At 33.0% G+C, this 26177-nt stretch overlaps 1 protein-coding gene across 17 annotated transcripts in view; it reads right to left on the reverse strand.

The window, feature by feature from the left end:
* Positions 1-26177, reverse strand: part of ADGRL3 (adhesion G protein-coupled receptor L3) — a 760294-nt gene that overhangs the window by 287429 nt on the left and 446688 nt on the right. For all 17 annotated transcript variants that reach the window (XM_079153720.1, XM_079153723.1, XM_079153729.1 and 14 more), the window contains one exon: positions 6176-6976. In XM_079153720.1, coding sequence (XP_079009846.1) covers positions 6176-6976 — 801 coding nt within the window. The remainder of the gene's footprint in view (positions 1-6175; positions 6977-26177) is intronic.

Here is a 26177-nt window from a genome sequence, read left to right on the forward strand (position 1 = left end):
AAAGAGGGGGCCCCTTTGCACACAGGGAAACAGCTGATGCATAACAATAAAGTGAGGACTGAAATTAGCAACAAGTTGCTGACTATTTTTCTCTTTGTAAAGTGCACTCAGCTACAAAGACAGAGGTAAATTAAACTTTAGAGGCAACGTGGCATCTCAAGTGGAACCATGAAGCAATCATAACCCATAGGCTGTGGACAAGGTTGATTTAAGATCCCATACATTCAGGCTCTATTTTCTGTGGAGGGTGCACCATATTTAACTAAACTGTTCAGGAAGCAGATTCGGCTACCTATTAAACACGTGACAGATTCAAAATGTTCAGGATTCTCTGCCCAGCATTCACATTACTCAGCTGTCAAAGTAAAGGGCTCAGATATATGATGTGAAAATTACATTTTAACGAGGTGTCATGTGTGTTTAAAGTTCTTATTCATCACCACATAGCCAGAGCTTTTACTGGAGACACAAATTCACTTAATTAGCATATTATAAGGACAGAAGGTTCACCTTATCTGCATTGTCAAACTGTTATGTGTAGGCTTTCTGTTGTTGGTTTAGATTCTACTACCTTCAGCATATAGAGGAATGGTTCATTTACATAATTGCAAATGGCTTTCAAGAAAATGTGGACGGTTTGGGAAGCAGGAGAGTGGTTATATCTATCCTTCCATTGTTCGTACTCACTGCCTCATGTGCTTTGCACTGAATTTCAACCAGCAGACACACTAACTTCTAGAAAATTCTGGAGTTCAGCTTATCTGCCTGTTCTAATTATCAACTTGAGCCTAGTTCTTCCTCTTTCTGAAGAAAATACTGGAAAGCAGTTGCATATTTGTAAAGGAAAATTTAGATTTCTCCATAGACAGTTTGCATACAAACTAACTACAAGAGGCAAAGAAAATGACTCACATCTCACTGCTCTTTATTAATGAATAATGAATTAGGTACAAGGTGATTTGGGAGAAAGAACAGTCAAGAGTGACAGCCAGTCAACACCAATCACTATTAATGGTGGATAAAGGCAAGTGATGCAACTGATTACCTCATGCCAGATATGCCCGGTCACAGAGAGTTTGAGAATTTTGAAGCAAACCAGAAGCATTCAAATAAACTGTGAAATAGCTACGGAGTACTTGGATGTTACAACTAATAAAAGAGGGTCAATGGAAAGCAAAAAAGAATGTATACTTATATCATATTTTATATGGTAGGAAATGGGCTAAGTTAAATCCATATTTGAAGAACAATCTAGATTGAATATTTCATATTTATTTTATACTGAAATGTTAATGCTAGCAAACATTTTTGATACAGTGTGAAAAGCTGAATCATCAGTTCTTCAAACACAATGTTTTTCATTTCTTCTTCTTTCTTTTTGTGTACCAGGGATTAACCCAGAGGTGCTATTGAGCCAATACCCTCAGTCCTTTTTAGTCTTTATTTTGAGACAGCATCTTGAAGCTATGTTGCTTAGGGCCTGGCTAAGTTGCTGAGGCTGACTTTGAACTTGTGATCCTCCTGCTTCAGCCTTCCAAGTTGCTGGGAGTACAGGCATATGCAACCGGGCCCTGCATAATGTTGTTTCAATAGAACATAATTAGCTTGGCATGGTGGCACAGATCTGTAATCCAATGCCTCAGGAAGCCGAAGCAGGAAGATAATGAATTCAAGGCCAGCCTTGGCAACTTAATGAGACCCTAAGCAACTTAGTGAGCCCTGTCTTGAAATAAATAAAAAAGGATGGAAATGTGGCTTAGTGGTACATTGTCCTTAGGTTCAATCCACAATGCTGCAAAACAAAACAAAACAAAACAAAACCTCACAATTATTATGCCTTTCTGAATATAATATAATTTCCATTTTCTCAACTGTGAAGAAATACCAGTAATTTTACAACTGAAAATTTTGAGAATGTATTCTTACTATAAAATTCTCTAATCAGTTGCTTTCTTTCTTCCATATTGTTAGACTACTGACTTTAATTTCTTCTGATTGTTTCTAGAATGAGCTATATTAGGTGGTAATGTGCTTTGGCACTTTTCTTTTAAAATCTGCTAAAGTCTTAGATTACCAAGGCACAGGACAGTCTGGGTGAAGAGGGGAAGGAGCTAAGGGTAGGGTAAGGGACCTGGGGAGGATAGCTGGAGTGGTTTAAAACTTCTGAACTTAGAAGTTTGCAGCAAACAGTGAAGATGACTAGCTGAGGAGCATACTAAAATTATATGCTTAATAAAAGAAATTTAGAAAAAACACTTCCTCTCACTCTCACAATATCCTAATAAAATCAGAACTAAAAATTATTTTTAAAGAATTTAATTAAATTTAATTTAATATAGATATGGCAGAAAACAATCTATTTTACAGACTATACCATCCCTTACAACATTTTCCTTTGAAAAAGAAAAGAAACATACATGTCATGTAACTAAGTCAAACTAACAAAGGACAGGACTTCTTTAGCATGACAATGTAGCAGTTGGGAGGTAGGTGCTGGGAAAAGTAAGGGACTAGAATTAAATGACTTTTTAGAATGTTCCTGAGTTGATAAACTTCATTTTTTCCACAAAGTTTACTATCTAGACTTTAAAAATGACCCTTGTAAGAACAACGACAAAAAAATCTGATTTCATACTTGAAGAGTAGATAGAATTTTTAGAGTATGAATTCATGATAATTCTCTGGGAGCATAAACTACAAATATACAGTCGATCTAGAGAATGCTTAGTACCAATAACAGCAATTTTTGAGTAAGTTACATGAGCCATAATGCTTTGGGGTCCTGATTTAGAAAATGTGGATAATGTGCTTGAGGCCCACTGATGTGTATCTTAGGTGGTTTTTATCTAACATACCTATTGTGTGCATTACCTCATTAAAATTTAACAAAAATCTTCTGAAGTAGGTATCATTTTTTCCACTTCATAGCTGAGCAAACCAAGACCAAAAGGCTGAGAAAATTTCCCACAGTCAAGCACATAGGACATGGTAGAATTAAAACCCAGGTCCTGCAAGACTGCTTAGTTCATATTCAGAAACAGTTGCTACCTATGAGTAAGCATCTCAAAGAGTTTTATACATCTATGAGAAGCACATTTGCTTTTATCTCCAATACTAGATGTTTGATGTACAGAACAGTTACATATAGTAGAAGTGAAACAGGAAATGCTTTACACACAAAAAAATTAAAATCATTAATTTTTTTCTAATAGAACACAGTCAAAATGAATAAAAAGATTTAGTTTGCTACCAAAAAATGGCACCAACAAATAAAATTTTGTTCTACATACTTAGGTAAGTTTTTGACCGTAACATATTTGTAAGTTGAGAGTTTTTCTATATAAATGAATAAGAAAACCCATAATACACTGGCAGTAAGAATTCCCTGAAGGCAATTGCTTTGAAAAAATGTCAATGTAATTTACTACAGAAAAACACCCACCTGTAACTGTGGAAGAAGATGAACAACCTCTATTAATGCTAATTGAAATTCTCATATCCACACATAGCAGGCATAAAATTTACTTCTACACTTATTCTTTCCACCTCTGAAGTACAGTAAGTCAATGCCAAAGAACTAGCTTTATAATATGAGCAGCTGTGTGTGCAAATTGATACTTTTTTGGGCATTTATATTGACAAATTTAATACAGGTGAAATCCCACTATTTGCAAAACAGATAAAGTCTTAATTGTAGTTGTTCGCAAAGAGTGAAAATCGAATCTCCTGGCTTAAAAATTCAATTAAAGGCTGAAAATCATTTCTCAATGTTTGCCACTTCAAAAACATCTTTTTAAAAAACACGGGCACTAATACATATGGGTGAGATGGCCCCACTCCTATAAATAAATAAAGAGGTAAATAAAATTAAATGAATGGTACATTCTTCTTCATAGCCACAATTAATAGCAATTCCTCTCTCTCTCTACCTATATAGAGATATCAAATAATATCTGATATTTCAATAAACAAAACTGGAGCTATATTTTTTTTTCTCTAATTACAAAACATGGCTATAATTTGTTTCAAGGACATTTGAAATTAATTTGTGATCCAAATGAGTTAAAAAAAGAAAAGGGCGGGGGCTAGGGTTGTGGCTCAGTGGTAGAAAACTTGCCTAGCATGTGTGAGGCACTGGATTCAATCCTTAGTAGGACATAAAAATAAATAAAATAAAGGTCCATTGACAACTAAAAAAATATGAAAAAAAAAAAGAGCTTAACAAAAAAAGATGACACTTGTTTAAAAAAAAGGTTAAGAACCATTAATAACAGAGTTTTCAATAACAAATTTCTTACTTTAGTTTAAGAATATCATAGCTATATAAGAATAGTTTTCTAAGAATATAACTAATGATTGATTCTTGCTCAGGTTTTCAATTGCAGAGTATATTGTTTAAAAATCTTATCTATATAGCAGTGAAACAAATAATGAAATTCGTTTAGAAGATTTTTTGAAGACCTACTAAGAACTTACTTTTGTTGCTGTTGCAAATTTAACTTTTTCTTCCATAAAAGTCAATTTAACATAATATCAACACTGCTGTTTATGGAAAGAAGTGCTGTCACTTTTACTGAAGCCTTTTACAGATTAGACAAAAGCCACCTAATTTGTCATTCTACGTAAAGAAGTGGTGGAATTCATTCCACCACTCATTCATTCATTCAACAAAGAGCTATTTAGCCTGACTTGAATATATGCATTATATTACACTAGTATCTGAGAAGACAAAATTAACGGTCAGATACATAATAAAAGGACATAGAAGGCAAGGTAATTGGACATATGAAACTTAGAATCTCGTTCTGTAAGAAAATGTGTATATAATGGACTAGTTAGAAAGAAGAATGGCATGCTAGTGAAAGTCTGGCAAAAACAAAAATGGATGTGCATGGTGGCATGTGCTTGTAATACCAGCTACTCAAAAGGCTGAGGCAGGAGGATCACAAGTTTGAAGCTAATCTGGGACACTCAGCAAGACCCCATTTAAAAAAAAAAAAAAAAAAAAAGTATATATATATATATATATATATATACATATATATATATGTATGTATATTTAACCCCAGGTACATTCTACCACTGGATTATACCCCAGCACTTTATGTATGTAAATATATATATTCTACTATATATATAAATATATACAAAAGCATATAAATATATATTAATGTATATATATATGTATGTATGTATGTGCGTGTGCACATATATATTTATGAAGTGCTGGGGTATAGTTCAGTGGTAGAATTCACCAAGGTTAAATTCCAGTACTTAAAAAAAATATTTTAAATGCAGAGATTTGATTATCAATAGAAAAACTCTAAAAGACAAAAGTAGTTTTTTTAATAGTGCTATTACTATCAAAATTCAGACACCTCTATTTTAGTTTTCTATTACACTTAATCTTAGAGAACATTATTATGGCTTGCTTTAAAATTTAGCTTTTAATTTGAGACAATTCTGTTCACTTGTGTAAATAAAAGTGAAAAACAAAAACGAACTAAAGCTATTTATGGTTACCTTTAAACAACATTAAAAGGAAATAGTATGTTCCAGAGGGAAGAGTGGACACTTTTAAAGAACTGAAAGGAAACATATTTCAAACTTACTCAAAATTGAGTTTTTTGTTGCCATTTTTTATAAAAATTGTGTTTTTTGTACTTACCAATTATGAATATTATTACTGATATCAAATAAGTTCACTCAGACATAGGCACACTCAAACTGACAATATGCCCCATGAAATGGTCACATGTGATGCTCTTTGAGGTGAATATATTGGTTAACAGCTTCTGCAGCCTTGTATCATGCTAAACCTTTGATATGTCGCAAGCAGAGAGCATTTTTCAGGGTATTTCATAATTAATTAGAAAGGATATCTTCCTATCTTAGCAAAGGTCTTGAGTACTTCTGTATGCATAGATCTAACCAGCAGCTAATGACACACCCGTCAGAAGAGAAGAGCTAAAAGTTGGAGAGAAAATTTCTCTTAGTTAATAATGGTTAGGGCTTGAAGTGCTATCATAAATTTCTCTTAAAGGACAAGAAAATGAATAGTTTTAGGTACACAGGACAGAAGAAAGATCACGGTTTAATTAAAACATGTAATCCGCGTCATGAGAACAAGTTTATAAGAATCTATCCACAGAATACCATCAAAAGTCAAACTTACCTGATCTACTATCCAGAGGTCCAAAGTCCAAGGAATATTTCACGACGTGATAGTTATTCCACACATAGAGTAGGTTGTCCCTGGGGTTGTAATCCACAGCTGCTATGTACTGATATGAATTGGGAAAGGGAACATCCACCAGACTATCCTTGCTTTGGTCAGTATTGTAAATGTAGTCAATCTTATTCCCGGTGGCCTCATTGTCATCATCCTCATATACAGATTTGACCACATACAGAATCCCACAAATCATAAATGCATTGGATGCTGACCTTTTATCATATGCAGTATCCCATGTCCCTTCAATCCGTAGGGTATAAGGGTTCAATTGACTAATGACGATTTTACCATTGTTTTGTTCTGTTGCATAGATGACCCAGAGCCCATTTTCATCCACTGCCAGGTCTATGTCAGATTTGCCTCCCCATCGGTAAGGGGAGGTGTCATGGTAATTGGCATTTGCTATGATAGCCTCTCCACTCTTTATCCTAGTCCTCAAATCAAATTTTACTATGTTCCTCGTGCGCTCTTTATTGAAGAACAAAGCTCCATCATACACAACAAATCCTGTGCCATCCACCCTATGAGGGAGCTTGTAGGTAGTAGTTGGTCTTCCAGCAATGAAGTCATCTTTGGATGAATATTCAGTCAAGGTATCAGTTCTGTAGGGGGTCCAGGGCATATAATAAATCTTGTCAGAAGCCTGGAGAGGGTCTTTGCACCATGCCCCAGACTGGTGGTCAGACTCAAACAAATGTTCACTCTGGTATACTCCTTTTAGTAGTCCAGGACAAAGAAAAACTGTCGGAAGGGAAAGAAAGAGTTAAGACAAAAGCTGTACTAATTAATTATTTTCTCATATATTCTTAATTTTCAGTAAGAATGCAACTGTAACCAGAGATACCCACCACCACTTATTTTGCTTCATTTTTTGAGAACACAAAGTATTTTTCCATGTTAATTTTGACTTTAAAAAAATCACTTTGATTTCATTTGCTTAAAAAATTAGCCTTTCATGAGTAACTGTGCTTTTCTGTGATTTTTTACCTTTGTTAACATGTATGATAACATTTTTGGATATATGTATCAAGTGTAACATATGTCTATGTATTCTATAGACATAAAACAAATACAAATGTTTATACACGACGTTTTTATTAGTTCACTGAAGAACATAATCGTATTTGGAAATGAAAATATATTGTTTCCACTCTGTCAAAATTAGCTGTTCGAGAGTTATTAATAAACCGATGAATATCCCATAGCAATTTTTTCTTTAAATAAATGAAAAATCCTGTATATGTTACAGGCCAGTGAATCCTCTAGCAAAGAAAAGCTCTTGAAACTGCTACAACACGCACAGAGCATGCAGTCCACACAATTAAAAATGAGTGATGGATGGATACTGGAAGGAAAAAGAGAAAGGAAGAAAAAGAAAGGAAAGAAGGAATAAGGAAAGAAGAAAGGGTGAAAAGTTTCAGAAAAGAACCCAAGATCTAGATTTTAATCAGTTAAAAATGTCCTGTTAAATACAGTAGTATCGGAACTTAAAACATGTACCTTTTACTGTTACATGAAAAAAACATTAAAAAACAAGATTACTTGCTATATTTTGCTGCTCATACTTCAGAATGAAAACGGGCAGGAATCATCTTGATTCACCTGCATTTTAGTATGATTCAGTAACATATTGTGACAGTGGTGGTAAGAAAGCTTGTCTGATTCATCTGAAATGAAGGGGCAATAAAGCAATGTTTCCCACAGGGCGGTCCTTGAAGTACTGTTTTCAAGTGGTATATAGCTAGGAATTACACCGAAAGAAAAAAAGGGATTCTCAGCCACATTTGTCTAAGAAATATCACATTAGATAAAGTTGTGGCAGAGGTAATAGCACAGGTAAATTAGAGAATCTCCCAGGCAGAAATTGTAAGGATGAAGAAATTTCACAAACTAATTTGATCTTGGAATTTTTCCACAGAGCTTCTTTGGATTGCAGTCTTCTGCTGAACCTGCTGTGGGAAACACTGCTCTAATATATTTGCAAAGCAAACACACTGAAAAATAATCATGCAGTCCACTGTTATGTTTGAAATGATTAGAAGTGTACAGGTGGAGAAATTAGGAAATCACAAGGAATTTAGAAGCTGACCCACTTTTAATGATTTATTATTCTTTCAGCATTAGTGATTTAGCTTTTTAATAGCGATTATAAGCAGAGATTCAATGGAAAATAAGATGAAACTCAGCTCCATGTTTGGAGATTATTGAAAAGAAAGACAAATTATTAAAATCTCCAAAGTTTTACTTTCAAAGAAATAAAAAAATTGTAGGGCGGAAACTGGCTGTCAAAATATTCCATGGTAAGAAGAGAGGACCATTGTCAATATAAACCATAATAATATTGATAACTATAAAATTTTCTCAGGGATTTTAGTATGAATGCTTTAGTCCTAAAAAATAGTTATTCATTGCTGTCAAAATTGTACATAACCTTTATGCTGAAGTTAATAATCAGCCCTTGTTTGCAAAAGCAATTTAGAATATTTCAGAAAATAGTCTCCCTTTTCCCTTAGTAGATAAAAATGAGTGAAACAGGGGAACCCACACCAGGGTTATGGGGAAGTATTTAGTATAAAAATAAAAACAAATCTAAAGCAATCACTTTTCATCACCCCTACTGGATTTCTAACTACTTACTTAAAAATAAAGAGGAATATAAAATAATATTGAAAAATTTACAATACGAAACTGTGTTAAGATAAAAGGATCAAACCGGCACTGGTCAGTAAAACAGATTAAAGTGAAGTTGAGCAGCAGAAGTAGTAAATAAACTTCCATAAAATAGATAAGAATTAATAACAAAATTATTTTAGCTCAATGTTAAACTGTTAAATAACTTAGCCTATAAATAGTATATAATTTATGAAAGGTATTTAATTACCTTTTTGTTCCACTTCTATTGGAGAGAGAGAAGTAAAGAGAGAAAGGAGAAAAGAGAATAGATTAATGGTACGGTATTGGCCAAGCAGTTTTTATTCACCTCTTCCAAACTGAAAGTAAATAATTCATTTCACTCATACTTGCTTCATTGAACATTATGTTTATTTTTTAAAAAACCCATTTGTCTAATGCAATTTTAAAAAATAATCATGTAAACTTAAAATACAGTATAAACTTGGAAAAATAGGCAAAAATTAATCAAGCTGATTGAATAAGCATACTACTCCAAATGACAGACATAAAATGCAATATTTACAACAATAACACCAATATTTACATTTGAAAGGGCAGGTCAGCAATTATCTATATAGAAAGCTTCCAAATAGTTTGGTTTGTTTTACTTATGAATGATGTCTGTACCATTATTTAAGATAATAGTCTTGCTTTTTTATGGAAGTAAAAGAATTGACATCTTCAGAAGAAACTGCTCTGCAAAACTCATTTTCTAGGACCAACGACCCCTCCCAAAGCTTGTCAGTCTTGTGTGAAATGTCCTTTATAAGTTACATATCAGCCGGGAAGCTCCTTCCCTGAATAAATGAACTTAGACTCCTTCTTAAAAAAATTTCTCTTATCCTTATCAATATTTGATATTATCATGGAAAAACAGTGCCATTCAGAAAAACCTGTTAGCAGAGCATTCTTATAAATAATCAGTCACTGCCTCTGCCTTTTGGGAAATTCTTAACTGAGTCAATATGACACCGTAAAAATAAACTGAGATCCTCAAACACATTATGTTTATTATTTCTAAAATTAATTTTCATTATTGTTTTTTAAAGTACTGATCGATAAAGGCAGTGAAAGTTTTGAAAAATTATGCCATATCCACCGATGCCCATCAAGCAGCACCTTTTTGAACTTATAAACATTTGTCTCTTTAAACACAATTTGCCTGCATCCTAATGAGAAAAAAAAGTGACCAACTGGCAAAGATGTCAAGAAGAATGAATTCTTTAAATTTTGAAAGTTATAGATTATAAATGTTGTAAAAACAAGGCAATTTTACTAGAAGCGATGAATTGATATTTTATGCACAGTAAACATAATGAAAAATCCAGTAAACCAAGCAAGAAACGCTGTTTTGGTTAATTACATTTGGGTGAGATTTTTGTTCTTTGACCTAAACTCATGTTTTCAATTACTATCAATATCATACTTATTTCTAGTCATTGACTTTTGAAACCTCAATATCACACATTCGAAATAAAAACTTGATATACAAAAAGTTATGCTAAAAAGTTGCAGCTCACTAATTTGTAAGTCTTATTTTTAGCAATATTTCTAGAACTCCTTGAATATTATATTGCCATAATTTACTCTCAATTACACTTTATTGAGTAACTACATGGTAAACATGACTGTATGATTAAATAGAGACCAGTTGAAAACTTTATCTAAGAGATGCATGCCATGCTTTCAATAAAACACTAACCTGTGTTCAGACTGACAACTAGAAGACCCTGCACAATTAAAAATTATTTAATCAATAGTCTCACAAGTTTGACCTTAAAGCCTACTACAATGAGGGTGGAGATTGGGAATGGGAAGTCATCCTATAGTTCACAAATTCAATCACTAACCTACAGAGAATTTTCAATTACTTTGTCTCCTTGAATTAACTCCAGATATATATGTTTCTAAGAATTAAATATGGAGCTATTTATAATCTAAAACAAGAAATGGCACTCACAGATCTTAAGTCTACTTTCACAATAAACTTTTAGACGGTCCTATTTATAAATATCCTACCTTCTTTATGAGTGAAATTTCTCCCTTCAAAATATACTAAATAAGGAAGTAGCATATGTAACAAAAAGTAGTGATAATGTGTCTATTATATTTTGTAAATATTATCTTATATTTTAATGGAATTTTTAATTCTTCAAATAACTTTCATCTATCAGCTGTCTTTTGGTAAAATTTTTCTTTTACTACTCTGGTCTTAGTCTAATTTCCAAGAAATTGGCATGAGCTGTATTATAAATAGAGCTTGCCTCTGTTACTTGCTGGTTACTCAAAATTAAGATTTATTAGGCGGTTCTGCTTTGGAGAAAATTATTATGGTCTTGCCCATGTCATGACTGGATGTAGTTCATTTATCTTTTATTTGCTATTTTCAAGACTGAAGTAAAACAGACCTATAATTTAAGTTGAAACAAGTGCACACAAATCATATTCCCATAACAAAAACTGGCAAGACAACATAATTTGTCGCTGAAAAGCTTAGTAACATTTAGAATTGGCCAGTCAATGCCTATTATCTAATTCTGATTCTAGAATGTTCCCTTTCCCTAAAACAACAAAGAGGTTTTTGAAACACCATATCACTATATTCTTTATAACCACTCAATGTCTATTATGGTTTAGATATTAGGTGTCCCCCAAAAGTTCATGTGTGAGAAAAAGCAAGAATATTCAGAGGTGAAATAATTTGATTATGAGAGGTGTAACCTAATCAGTGGATTAATTCACTGATATGGATTAATTGAGAAGTAACTGTAGGCAGGTAGAATATGGTTGGAGTAAGTAGGTCATTAGGGGTGTCATTAAGGGTTCATATTTTGTCACTGGTGAGTAGAGTTCTTTTGGCTTCTTAACTGTCCTGTTGTAAGATGCTTTTAACTGCCGTGCCCTTCAACCATGATGTTCTGCCTCCCTTGGGCCCAGAGCTGTGGAGTCAGCCCCTCTTTGGGTTGAACTTCAGATACCATGAGACAAACTAAACTTTGCCTCCTCTATGTTTTTCTTATCACATGTTTTAGTCAACAAAGCTAACTAAAACTCTGCCTAACACAAAATGAATACCTAATCATAATTGCTTAATTAAATATATAATACAAATAATGGTGAATATTTTTTCATCTTGATGTTTTAAGAATGTTGCAAAAAGAAAAAATATTGTGAAACTATCTGAATGTACTATGTGAAATCAGACATGCAATGAATTATCTGCATAATGCCTTTCAATAATTTAATGGATGAAAAGGAAAATTTGCAAGAAATTTATATGACTTATTAAACATAAAACTGGAGAAAAATAAAGCAAAAGTATATAGTTCATCTTGCGAGTTATACTAGCAAGAACAATTTTTGCCCTAAAATAGTCTGCAAAGATCTAAAAACACTGGCCTAAGCAACTTGCTTTACTCCTCTCTGAAATGAGAAAATAAATTAATGAATTATATGATGACAAGTGTGGCAGGGCCTTCTTCAGAATCTCCTGTCCCTTACGTGGTCCAATATCCTGAATTCTGATATTATAATTGTCATTGTTCATTTCCAAACCTCTTTGGAACAAGTTTTTCTCCTTTCCTCTCTTCACTTTTAATCCTCAAACTACTTTTGTTGTCCATTGTCTCCGTAAATATGTTTATATATTTTCTAAAGTGATTTCATTGTTGTCCTTTGTCAAACTTAATGTCATATGCTATATCCTGTGCTTAGAGGGAATGACAAATCCACACTAAGGGTAATTTTATTCTGTATGAAAGGAGAAAAGTAGAAATAAGAGTCCAGTAAATTTTCCCTTCAATCTTCAGCATTCATAAAATAGATATAACATACAATCATGTTATTGCATAGTAAACTAAAATGTTATCAGTTCTAATCATTTATTTGTACCACATATAATACTTTTAGATTGCATCCTTTAATTTAAAAAGGTATGGAACAGAGAGCACACGCATTGGTTGCCAAGTTTTCCAAGCTGCATTGCAAATTTGTTGCATGCCAAAAATTGCTAGTGCCATAACTAAGAACTATGAAATTGTATCCAATTCTAATGTTCTTTAAATCTCCTCTTTTATACAGTGTTTGAGGTCACACTTTCTATTTACAATATCAATGTTCTAATGGGTAGATGATTATAATCCAATAATGCCTTTCTATTTCTGCAACATACAAATATATACTTATGAGGGGCATAAGATAATTATAAAATATTAAATAATTTATAAGAAAATAGATTTTTCATTGAAATGAAATTTTAAAAAGAATTATTTTTCTGGTTACATTTGGCTTAGATTATTAAAATTCATTTGGGTACATTTATCACAAACTGGCTGACCAACTAAGGAAGTGCAGAAAGGCAAACTACATCAGTCTTGCATAAAAATTTCATATGATTTAATTTTACATACAACATTTTAATGTGGCATTTTTACTTGCATCAGATAGGGGTTGACAAAATTCAAAAGAGATTAAAGGACTTGACCAAGGTCAACACTAAGAGGTGTCACAGACCTGTCATTTGTCTAACATTACATGCTAGCTTTGCCAACAAGTAAATTCAAAGAAACACGTTTTTATTTGTTATACCCTTTCTCTCCATTTCCACTCTATCACCAAATCCATGAAGAAGCATACTTAAGAGGAGATACACAATACAAGTAGAATTTCCCTGAGGGTAGACATAATATCTGTTATCACATGCATTAATTAAGAACTGAAGTTTTATACATGATATTAATACTATTTAAACATCACAACACTCTTATAAAACAGACATTATCATTGACTTCCATTTTCAATGGAGGAAACTGAGACCCAAAAAAACATGGCTATATGGATAATGTGTATTAGAACTGGGATTCAAATGAAAGTTTTGATCTTACATCCTACTTATTAATGATCTTCAGTGAAATGAAGGATGATCTTATTCAGCTCTAGTACCCAACACGTAGACCTCAATTAAGATTTGTTGTGCTTCGGTACAAAGAATAAATGGAAGTATGGTATTTTCAAAGAAAGGAATTAAATCACACACTTGTCATTGCTATCATCCCTTGAGATGAGAGATGCAAATCATCTCTCACAGGACAAAATAACAGAGGAAAAAAATGAGTTCCACGTTTCTTGGTCAAGGAAAACATGATTTCTGTTATCAGTGGAAGCAAACCTGTGTTCAACACCTTACTAATTTTTATTATTCTGAAATTGATAACACTTTAACTTCTTCCATTTTACATTCACCAAGAAACAAATAGACACTCCTCAGTAAATAGAAATAAGATCTGTAAAGTTCATTAAATTTTTTGGTGTACTGAACATTAAAAATTCTGACAGACATATGTCTTTTTCAGTAAATAAAGTACTAATCCTTTATTTAATGAGGGACAGGAGTAATCTCTGCAGCTCAGCTTCTAAATTATGCTTTTCAATAACACCCATTCATCAATGAATAAAGGTGCTGCTCAAGCACCTTGTATTACAATGGTTTCATATAATGTGTATCGAAAATGAACACCTCCTAATGAATTTCCTCCTGGAGTGTGTAGATTGAAAATGTCAATAATTCATAAAATAGTTTCACTAGGCACATTCTAATTTAAACACTTAAATACAGTATCTATAGATGCTACAGAAACTGAGAAGGCCTTTTGTTTTCTATTAACATTCCATTCCATTGATGAATCTGTAAAACCTTTCAAACTGTTAATTTAGCCTTTTAAAAGAAAATGGTGCTATTAGTAGACTCTCTTTAGAATCTATTTGTAATAGCTCTAGCACAAATAATAATTTTTCAAAGTTACTATTTGTGACACTTAAAATCAATATTACATTTGGTTCATCAAGGATACACCCTTGTTATAATGATTTGTCACTACTATGTAATACGTATATGACATTTACATTTGCTAAACAGAAAACAAAGACAGAATCACCTCACAATACATGAGACTATATATGTATAGTGACATGTTAGAATCACTGAATGCATCTGCTGAGTTCCTGTTTTGTGTAAGGACTTTAGAACTACAGATACAGAGAAAAGTAGCCATAATATCTAAGAGTTACTAAATATATTCCACATGGGTGGTCATCATATGGCACTATCCCCACGGAAACTTGCGAATTTGGTGGAATGAACGTTATGGAGGATAAACTGATCTCCGCTTTAAGGAAACATAGTCTAATGACTGGGGATTTTCAGGAAATTTATTTACCAATGGCAAGTTATTATTGAGTGCATTCAAAGAAACCTGTGTAAAGACATTAAAAACAGACAAGAATAGAATTAAATGGCAGAGAAAAGGGGCCTTCTCAACAGAAGATGAAGAAGAGGCACAGCAGTTTTACTAAAATCACTCCCAAGGAAAATGTCGCCAGTTTATTTCTAAGACATATTTTTGACTGACTGGTTCTAGCTGTCTGGCTTCATGTATGCAACAAATATGGTATTAAAATGAATCTAGATCTAATCCCAGAAATTTGGTAAATACTTTATATTAGTATTTCTAGGATCTGGGGTTGAAATTTTGTTAGCTATCATTTAGTCTCAGGTTATATTTTATAAATGAGAAAAATAAAATGAGAATATTGATATTACCCACAAATTACAGTTGTTAAGAAGTCAAGTTACTTTATTTCTGATTGAACTGAATTAAATATAGTCTTTCTGGCTTTATAAGAGCATTTAAGATCTTGTGCATTAATCTTGGAATTGAAAGTTTCTATCATCACTTCATGCACGAGTATGAGACAACAAAACCTAGAGAGACCATCAGTGAAGAACAAACATAACAAAAACATTAAAACCAGTATTTTGAGGAATAGCCTAGGAATGCTGAGGAGCTACAACACACTCTGAAAGTTCTAATTATTCCAGCAAACTTGGGATTGGATTGTTAGCCATAGAGCAGACAATATTTTGTATTTATTAACAACATGGTTAAAAATGAAAATATTAATAATACCAATGTGATTTCTAGAACTGAAACAAAAGTAAAGAAATTAATTTTAGTAGAAAATATATGTAAAACATATCCTATATATGTCAACTGAGTCTCTTGGAAGGGAGGTTTAAGATTCTTACTCATTTGATTTTTCTGGTGTTTGATAAACTCAGGAAGCCAATTCATACAGAAATAACTCCAAGTCTTTAGATTCATTACTCTAGTTTTCCAAAATATGCTTTTTACATATCTTTTCACATTTTATGTCTAATATTTTAATTCTGAACATTAATCCTGTTCTTCACAATAGCATACTTATTTTTATTTTATGTAATCTATATGAATACTTATTTCCAAATATTTGCTTGTTTTGGCACCTCTGTTCAGAATGCCTCACCTCTTACCTCCTGACGTAGATAAACTCTATTTTTAGGTTTCCTAAAAATATTTCCATTCCTACAGAAACACTTTTTCACTTATCATAGCTCACATTGAATAACTAAATATAGTCAACATAGTTTTGTGGAAAACTCACATTAATCCTGCTGAAATTATTGTCACTATCATATAGATGGGGAGACTGAGTAAGTAGTGCTTACTAGTTACAAGATAATTGAAGGATTTAAACACCTTTCTTGTATTATCTACCTAATAGTCATATTGCTACACTAAAGTATAGGGTATTATACCTTCAATACTACAAAGGAGAACAGTATGGCACAGATAAGTTAAATAAATATAAGTGCTAGATCCAAGATAAAATGCCAGGTTTCTGACACCAAAGCCCAAGTCCTAAATCAGATACCAGCAAGGACTGTTGAAAAATCCCATTAACTGAGGAAGGAAATATTGTTCCCAGTTATTCTTACTATTTTCCAACTGCCACTAAAGCTATATCTGGTAAATTATATTCACCAGGTCAAGAAAATTATTTGATACTCTGCTCTCAATGCAAGTATTTGATTGTGATTTCCACAAACAAAACCTTTTTAAAGTCAATATTAATAAGTATCAATAACTCATCCTTAAAGAATCATACTCAGTTTTGCTAAATAATCTTTACTGAGAGTAATCTCCAAAAGATTTCTTTTCAGATAGAACACAATTAGATCAGTGTTACATTCCAGACTCACCTATAAAGCAAGGAGGTAGCATTTGATGTAAACCAATTATGTCTGATAGCAGTGCAAGGCAGGCAGGACTAGAATTAAATGTGCCAAAAAGAATGTGGCACACATAAACCTAGTGATACATGTTTAGTAACTCATGTTTTGTGTCTTTGGACAGACTTGCAGTAGTTATCTCAGGTGGGTTCTCCCATTTCTCCATCCCCCATATATTTATTACTTTTTTTTACATATGTAATTTCATTTATATTTGTTTTTATTAATTTCTTTCTTTTTTTTTTTTTTTGGCATGCTGGGGATTGAACCCAGGGCCCTGTACTTACAAGGCAAGTACTCTACCAACTGAGCTATATCCCCAGTCCCTTTATTAATTTCTTTAATCTTAAATTTTTATAATGGACTTTTGTAGTAAATGTGTTGAACAGTTTGCAAAAATCCTGAAAATTTATTTATTTTTATTGGTTATTTTAGTTATACATAACATTAAGATTCATCTTTACATGATTACAAAAGCAAGAAACATAATTTGCTCTCATTCACTCCCCAGCACTTCCCCTTTCATTTCCCCTCTCCCTCCCCTTCCCTTCTCTCTCCTGATCTTACTACTATTTATTCGTAGTTTGTCTGTTTCTTCTTTATCCTTCACTGATTATTAAAATGTGTTGGTGAAAATTCAGTAGCATGATTCCATTGGTCTAGGCATATATGATTAACTGGATAGTAAATAGTTTCTACTTTCTTAGCTCAAAGATTGAAAATACTTTCTTAGCTCAAAGCATTCATAATGGGGTTTAGTTCTGCAATATTGTAAAATGTGACACAAGGGTCAATTGCTTCTAAGAATAGTGCCATATTCTTCCCTGTGTTTCATGTGAATTTATGTTCTCCCTGTGAGAAAGTGGTAGAAGGAACTGATATTCCTTAAAAGTTGGTTATAAATTAGCTAGCTCAAATTTAAGGAAGAAAATAAATAAGCGCCCATCCAAACATATATAACATGATTCAATAACCAAAGTGAGAAGATGAATTTAAAAATTAAAGCCAACAGAAAAACAACATAAAGTATGTTTCCTTCTATTCTTTATAATACTCTGCCTACATCGGCTAGGCAATTCACTAAATTCACTATTTGAATGTTTTAGTGAAATGTGTCAAAGTAGAGGAAGCAAGTTTTAGATAATGAAACAAATGATCACATTATTTTTTGATCTGTTGGACCAGTGACTACATACTTTATAGTCTATTTAAACTAACTAGCTCCAACTTTTTTCCTTAAAAGCCATCTATAGAAGGGTAATAAAAACAAATTTACTAATGAAAGTATGCAGGAACGAATTACCAACAATATAACATTATTAGGTGTAATTTTCTCACTTTTTAATAAAATGAAATAAACTTCCTTGTAGACAAAAAAGTGTTTCGGTGTTTAGTTAACTGACTATAGTTGATATTAAAATTTTAATTTCATGTTTACATGTGTAACTTTTACAAATGTTATTATCTACTACATAAGATGGTCTTTTAAAAAAACACGAATTTGAAGAACAAATATATTTCAAATGCAAGTTGTATATTGCCCTACTTCAAAGATCAAAATTTACATATTGAGATTTCATACTAAATATCATATATTTGAATGTTTTTTTAATCCATTGATCTCTATACTCTGTTCCAAAATGTATGTCACTTATTTAGAAGTAGATTCCAGATTCTGCAGCCACATAGTTTTAATATATAAGTGGCACTTACATATTAAAAATATGTTTTAATATATAAGTGGAAGTTTTAGGTTTCTTAGATTTATCAGGTTGGTATTTGTTAACCACCAACAATTGGGTCTGAACCCACGAGTTCTTACTTAACATCAGTTCTCCTACAAGGCATGTAGCAAGGATTTGGGGCTCATGGTCAAGTTCCATACTTGATTATGTCTATCAATTTTGGAGAAGAGAGATTTGTGACAGAAAATGTTAACTCCTCAGAAATTAAAATTAAAATCAAACACATATAATGGAAGGCAGAAGAGTATAAAATGCTGGCATGCTGCAGTGTATTGAGAATGGGTTTGTCTTCTTTAACTCAAGCACAGTTTTATCTAACCCTGTAAAATTGATGTCTTAATATTATATGTAAGTATATGCATTTGGAAGAATTGGCATTCTTTTATGAATCTTCCTTCTCAGCTTAGTAAATTATATATTATCTATTTGAATTCAGGGCTATTAAACTCTTACAAAGTGTTTATTACATTGTACAGATTATTAGTCCTGTCTCTGAACAGTGCCCTCTTTCTGTTTTATAGCTAATATAGCATTTCTCCATGACATCAATAGATTAAAACATTTACCATGAAAAAAAGTATGTGAAAATTGAGCAAACTCATTTTGCTACAAGCTAACTCAATAAATCTGTCCAGTTTACTGATGTTCACTTTCATTTAAAATCAGTGCATATTTATCTTGTAGACCTCAAGAAGGCAGACAAGATAGGTTAAATTTCTTATTTTTCCCCCCCTGGCAGCAATACTACCTTGTTAATGTTTTAATAAATGGCAGTTTAATAGGACCAGATCTATATTTCTGATATGTACTTGGGAATATTTAGAAAAGGGTCAATGAGGAGTGTACTAAGACTTATTGTTTCTATAGCCATACAATTCTTTCAGTATAAAAGAAGGCTGGAAAGCTAAAGTTAGTTGATTGGATTTTATGATGTTTGCTTGACATCGTTCTTAAATTTACCACTGGAAAAATAAGTGATCAGCAAACCTCGTTTACTTCCATTTGGACAAAAACAATTAGATAAAATAGAAGTAAGTTTAGTTCTACTTTAAAAAATCTTTTTATTTTATTTTCCCTTTTATGGTGCTGGGGATTGAACTCAGGGCCTTGTGCATGCTAGAAAAACACAGTGCCCCTAAGATACAATCATACTCCTATATTTTTAAACTGATAGTTAAGGGATAAACAAATGATAGGAATAGTTAGTCAACCTTTTGACAGTCCTATTGTAGAGGAAAAGCTTTTTTATTTTGCATGAAAGTTTCTTTCAACCTTTCCTATTCTAGCCCCTTTTCTCCCACAAGAAAGCTATTCTGACCAATTGGTCAAGCATGCAAGTTAGAATAGATGCTCAGAGGTAATTCAACCAGCTCTCTCCAAGGTCTATGTGGCAGTAATGTTTCCCTTGTTCATGACAATACAGTAGGAGAAAAACAGTATTTATTAAATCAGATCATGCTCATAGCTATAAAATACTGATAGTACATCTTTTATATACCCAACACAAGTACAAAATATTTCTTAAGAGACATATGCCAGAATTTTTATTATGACACATTTGATTTTATTTCTGAAAAGCTGTGTGAACCAAAGCCCTGCTTTCATTTTCATATACTGTTTTCTTACACATAAAATTATGCTTTTATTCAAGAAAAAGGAAGTTGGTTGCAGGGCTACTATGAATAACCAACTCTCAGAATGAAGCATAATGACTCTCCTATGTCTGTGTCCTTGCACATATCATGTATCATTTAACACTGTCTTTACCAATATCCTATTCATTCATCTCACATTGCATGAAATATCACCTCTTCCATGAAGTCGTCAGTAATTTCTTATGTGGCACACTGCTTTCAGGTAAAGCCTGCTTTCGAAGGATAAATCATAGGAAAAAAGTTTTACTAAAAATTTATCACTTTGGAGATATGGAGTAAGATATCACTTCAGTTACTATCTTAACAAGAGTTGTAATAATTAGGAGAATGCCAGAAAGGAGAGATTTTCTACAATGTTAGAAAACTGGTTTAAACAAGTCAATCTTCCTTGACCAACGAGAGTACAGTTGCTTTCTTATAAGGTCAGCAATATGTTAAATGTTCAAAGCAGTGGATAAGATGATAAATGTTTTATCAAATTAGATTTATAAATAGCAATATAACATTTTAATAACACTAAATAAATAATAGTTGTAGCTACTGACTGATGATGCCTACACATGTTTTGAGTTCCTCAAACATAATATAGCCAAATATTCTTATGTGAGACAGTGTCCTAGTTTTGAAGTCCCTTGAAAGTACAGTCTAACACAAGGACTTTGACACAGGAAGCTAATATTGGGTGGGGGTGATTCCAGGAAACAGATATGAAAAAACAAGTAGAAAGATGCAGAAAAGGATGACAAGCCAAAATATGGGTCAAAAGTAAAGTTGCTGCTGTTGGCAATGAGGACCAATTTCTACTCATATATCTGAGACATATATGGACTATGTCCCAGATTTTGAAATGCAGGAAGCTGGAATAACTATGCATAGGTTCCTTCTCTCTAGGGGCTGAAGATCATCTTTACCAGTATGAACTCTCCTGCATACAAACAGATGGTGGAGCTATGGCCAAGCAGACTACAGGCTTTAGGGACTGGGGTACCTAAGGTAGGCATGATAGCTCACAAAATAATTCTTCTCAGGTTTAGATGAAGTCAGAGTTGGGCCAGGGGTTATAATACGTGTGTAGAGGTATCTGCTACATATACATATGTGTGTGTGTGCACATACTTGTGCACACATGAACACAATAGTACTGAGATCTTAATCTTTAACTCGTATTTTATCATAACAATGGGTTTTACACTTATTTATCAGTCACTTCAACTTTGGATATTGTTAACCTTGATGTTTTTTTTTTAAACTGGGCAGCTTTTCTTCATTTGTTCTCAACAAACAAACAAACAAAAATCTTTTGTAACACTGCTACAATATTACTAGCTTATTTTTATAACATCCTTTCTGGTTACACATATGAGAGTGAAAAGTTTGGAAAAGTAACTAACTCAGTCCACAGAACTGCTGCTGCAGGTCAAGAAAGAAGAAAAATAAGACTTGTTGTGGCTGATCCTATCTATCCTCTTGTCAATCCTGGAAATGGAGAAAGAAAAAGATAAATCACCTAGATCCTCGTCCTGAGTTCACAAATAGTTAAGATACAGCTGATGACTGCTGCTTTGGCATAAGTCATAATTCTTTTCTACTAGTTCACTTTATATGATGATATTTATTTAAATTTAGCCTTTGGATAGCCTTTCTTATTTTGATAGAAGAAGATGTATTTTGATAGGTTTATCATTAGAAAATAGCTAATAAAACATTTCCTGTGTAAAAAACATTGCTCATTTTATTGGCATTCATTCCTTGGGTTTTTAAAACGTAACAGAGCAAGCACTACTTTTTAAAATCTCTTTCAGTTAAGTTTAGTATAAAGGAGTCCAGCATTCCTGAATTATGAGCATAAATTATTATGAGGGAGTGCTATGATTTTCAATTTAAACATTTTCACTTTCTAACTATCTAGAAAAGTGGATAACTTTTAGGATTCCAAGAGAACATACTTTAAACCTAAACTTGGATAAATATAATCTACCGCACTAAATTAGAAAATAAGTTGAAATATTTATAAGCAATTTAAAGGCCAGAGAATGTACACTTTGGTAAACACTGTGCATACAATAAATACATGCTGATTGATTGATTTAGTGAACTTAATGATGAGTTAATAAGGACTAATTTCTAGATGAAATACACAGAAAACAGTGGTGCACTCAGTGCTCATGATGGAAGAAGAATACACAGAAAAAAGTGGGTGCACTCAGTGCTCACTTATGCTAAGGATAATTGACTCCAAAATGTTTTCCCATTGGAGGAAATGAGCATGAGATCATTAACTACTGGTCTAATTAATATAAAAAGCAGTATGTTTATTAATGCACAAATAGACTGCAGAGTCAAATTAGTGATAAAGTAATATGTATTCATGTTTACACTCATAAAAATGGTCATTACAAGTTTTATCATTACATATGTATGCAATTATTTTTCTAATGCACAAGATATGTCATAGCATCTGTGATATCATTCATCATTTTCCTGGTGTCTGCATGTTGCACAATTCAGATACTGAGGTTTAACTGACAGACTAGATGAACAGCATGACATTAATTTCTGACAATAGGGACATTTTAAATTTAAAAACAATAATGCTTGATTCAGAAACAACCTAAATATATAGAGAGGCAGCTACATTTAAAGACAAGAAACAATAAAAAAAACTCACAGGGATAAATTGGACACCACTTGCCTTCATGCAATTGACAACCATCACTTTAATTTAAATAAGTTAAAAAAAAAATGTTCTCATAGTGGTTATCAGCTAAGGAACTGTATAGACCCTGTTTTAGTCAGCTTTTCATCATTGGGACCAAAATACCTGACAAGAAAAACTAAAAGGAGGAAAGTTTATTTGACTTATGGTTTCAGAGGTTTAGTCCATGGTTGGTGGATTCCATGTTTTGGGCCTAATGCAATGTGGACATCAGGGCAGAAGGAAGCTGCACCCCCCCCCCCCCCCATGGCAAGCAGGAAGCAGCCAGGGGAAGGGGCCACAGGGAGAGTGAACCCTCCCAGGGCATGCCCCCAGGGACCTAACTCCTCCAGCCATCACCACCTGCCTACAGTTACCAACCAAGAGTCCATTCAAACTAGGATGGACTGATTAGGTTCAAGTTCTCACAATCCAATTATTTCAACTCCCCACATTTCTACATTAACAAGAGCTTTTTGGGGGACACTTCATACTCAAACCATAACAGACCCCAAGTACAAACTTGTGGGAATTGGAAGACATGGTAGGAAATTACACAATTCAATTTTTAAATTGCATTCAATTGAGTGATTACTGTGCCCTTAGCATTATCACTTTACAAATGAGTTCTCTTCTTGAAATTTTCTTCATGCTATAGAGGAGGGCCCTGAGACTCAGTGAACTGAATGGTTTGAGGACACAGCTCACAAATGAAAGGTTCAGTACTTCAAGTAAGATTTGTAAGATTCTAAAACCTATTTTCTAATCAAAATGCTATACTACTCTTCGTGGATATAAGAAAGTACAGAATGAAATGCAAATGTAAAATTCCCATTTTCTTTTGCAATGATTCCTAAAACTGTCAAAACCAGAGGTATTCTGAGTAATTTTTACTGAAGCAGTGGAATATTTTGGATCTATAATCATACTGTTATAGCAAAAGCTCTGAAACATTTGTTTCAAGGCAGCACTGTGAGTTTGCAGAATCCCCTATTGCCACATGGATCCTAACTTTGGTAACAGAACAGACAAAAAGTAACCCTAGCCATCACAGCATACTCTTTCTTTTTTAATTAATTAATTATTTATTTATTTTTTTATAGACCCCATTTTTATTCTTTGTACACATCATTTAGTTTCTATGGTTGTGCAAGATGTGGATTCATACCATTCATATAATCATACGTGTATATGGGGTAATGATGTCTGTCTCATTCCAACATTTTCCATACCCCCCTCCTTCTCATTTCCCTCTATGTAAATCTAAAGTTCCTACATTCTTCTTTCACCTCCCACCTCCCCACTCCCATTATATATCATCATCCACTTATCATGGAAAACATTCAGCCTTTGTTTTTTTGGGATTGGCTTAGTTCACTTCACATGATATTCTCCAATTCCATCCATTAATTTGCAAATGCCATAATATTATTATTCTTTATTCCTGAAAAATATTCCATTGTGTATATATACCAGTTTCTTTATTCATTCATCTGTTGAAGGGCATGGATAAAGAAATTGCACACTCTTTGTGTGGTCAAACTCCTCACTGCAAACTAAATATCATTTATAATTAGTACAGTGAAATACATTCTCCTACTAAAAATAACAGCCTAATAACATTTGGTCACCTTGTCTGTGAATGTTGACAGTGATGATACAGCAAGGTGTTGATGAGAAAAGAAATCTCGACACAAGAAGTTGTGTTCCAAAATGATGTTTCTAATTAGGTCAAGGAGATTTGGGGATTGGTCATCCCCTAGGCAGCATGTCTCCCTGACAGCATCTGCAAGGATAGATCTCATAATTCTACATTCTCACACTGTACCACAAATCCTTCAGAGGTGGGCTGTCAAATTTAGATCAACATGCAAAAGTAGTAATAAAATTGGGAAACTTAAAAAGTCTGCTGAATGAAATGTTAAAACTGTTGAGTAGAGGCTTATTGTAGGTAGCGCATAAGAAATGGCTTCTAATACCATACCCAAAGAAAAAATGAATAAATAAATAAACAATAAAAAATCCCAAATTAATAATACTTACTTGAGATATATGAACTTAGCTTGATGAGTATATCAGAAGGTAGTCAAATCAGTTATACTGAGAGGAACAATTTTAAGTGAATATGTAGTGACCTATTAGTGAAGGAAATTTAATATATTCAAGAGAGGTACTAAAATTTGGGTATTTAGAAGTGTTTTAAATACATACATAGTTAAATACAGACAGACAAAAGTTTAACATCATTGATCTATACTCTTAAATACAATGGACAGTACCTTTATTGGTAAAAGTCATTCAAAATGATCTTTGAAAATTTAGAACTTTGAGAAACTTCCATAGCTGTGTGGCTTATCAACTAGGCAGTAGACTCACCATCCAGGTTAAAGGCAATAGGTCTTGGCTGGGAAGGCAAATGGAATCCTGATGGTAAGGGTCTCTCTCCAAAGAGCAAAATAAAGTGAGACCCAGAAGGTCAGAACTTTCCCATATGACAATTTAAGGATATTTTAAAATATGATTGGATTGGCAGTAATTTCTTTCTGTAAATATCACCTATTGTTTCTGAAAACATTATCATTAAAAATCTTTATTGTACAATATAGACAGAATTTCTCAAAGCCCAAGATGAATCTACCACTGACTTCAGAAATTTTTTTTTTTTTGTGGTTGGGTAGAGGATTGACCCCAGGGCTTCATGCGTGTTTAGGAGCTAAGACATACTCTACCACTGAGGTTGGCCCTAACCCCCTGGAATTGCTTTTAATCCCTAGGTTAAGGGATTTGAATAATCCCTAACTTTTAAATATCAATAAAGGTAGCTTCCATTAAACAATTCATCTTTATAAATAGTACTTAAGGTTTTTAAGTCAATTATTTCAAAGCTTTAGCTACAGCAAAACCAACTTGACTATAATAAAACAGCTTTCTTCCTTGTCTAGGAGATAACATGTCCATACTACGATAAAGGTCAATGGGCCTCACAACCCATTCCAGGAAGTTAGATGCATTTTTCTACGAAAATTTCATATTACCATGCTGTGTAATTCTCTATGATGAAATATTA

The sequence above is a fragment of the Sciurus vulgaris genome (genome assembly GCF_902686455.1).
Source record: "Sciurus vulgaris genome assembly, chromosome: 9".
Lineage (NCBI taxonomy): Eukaryota > Metazoa > Chordata > Mammalia > Rodentia > Sciuridae > Sciurus > Sciurus vulgaris.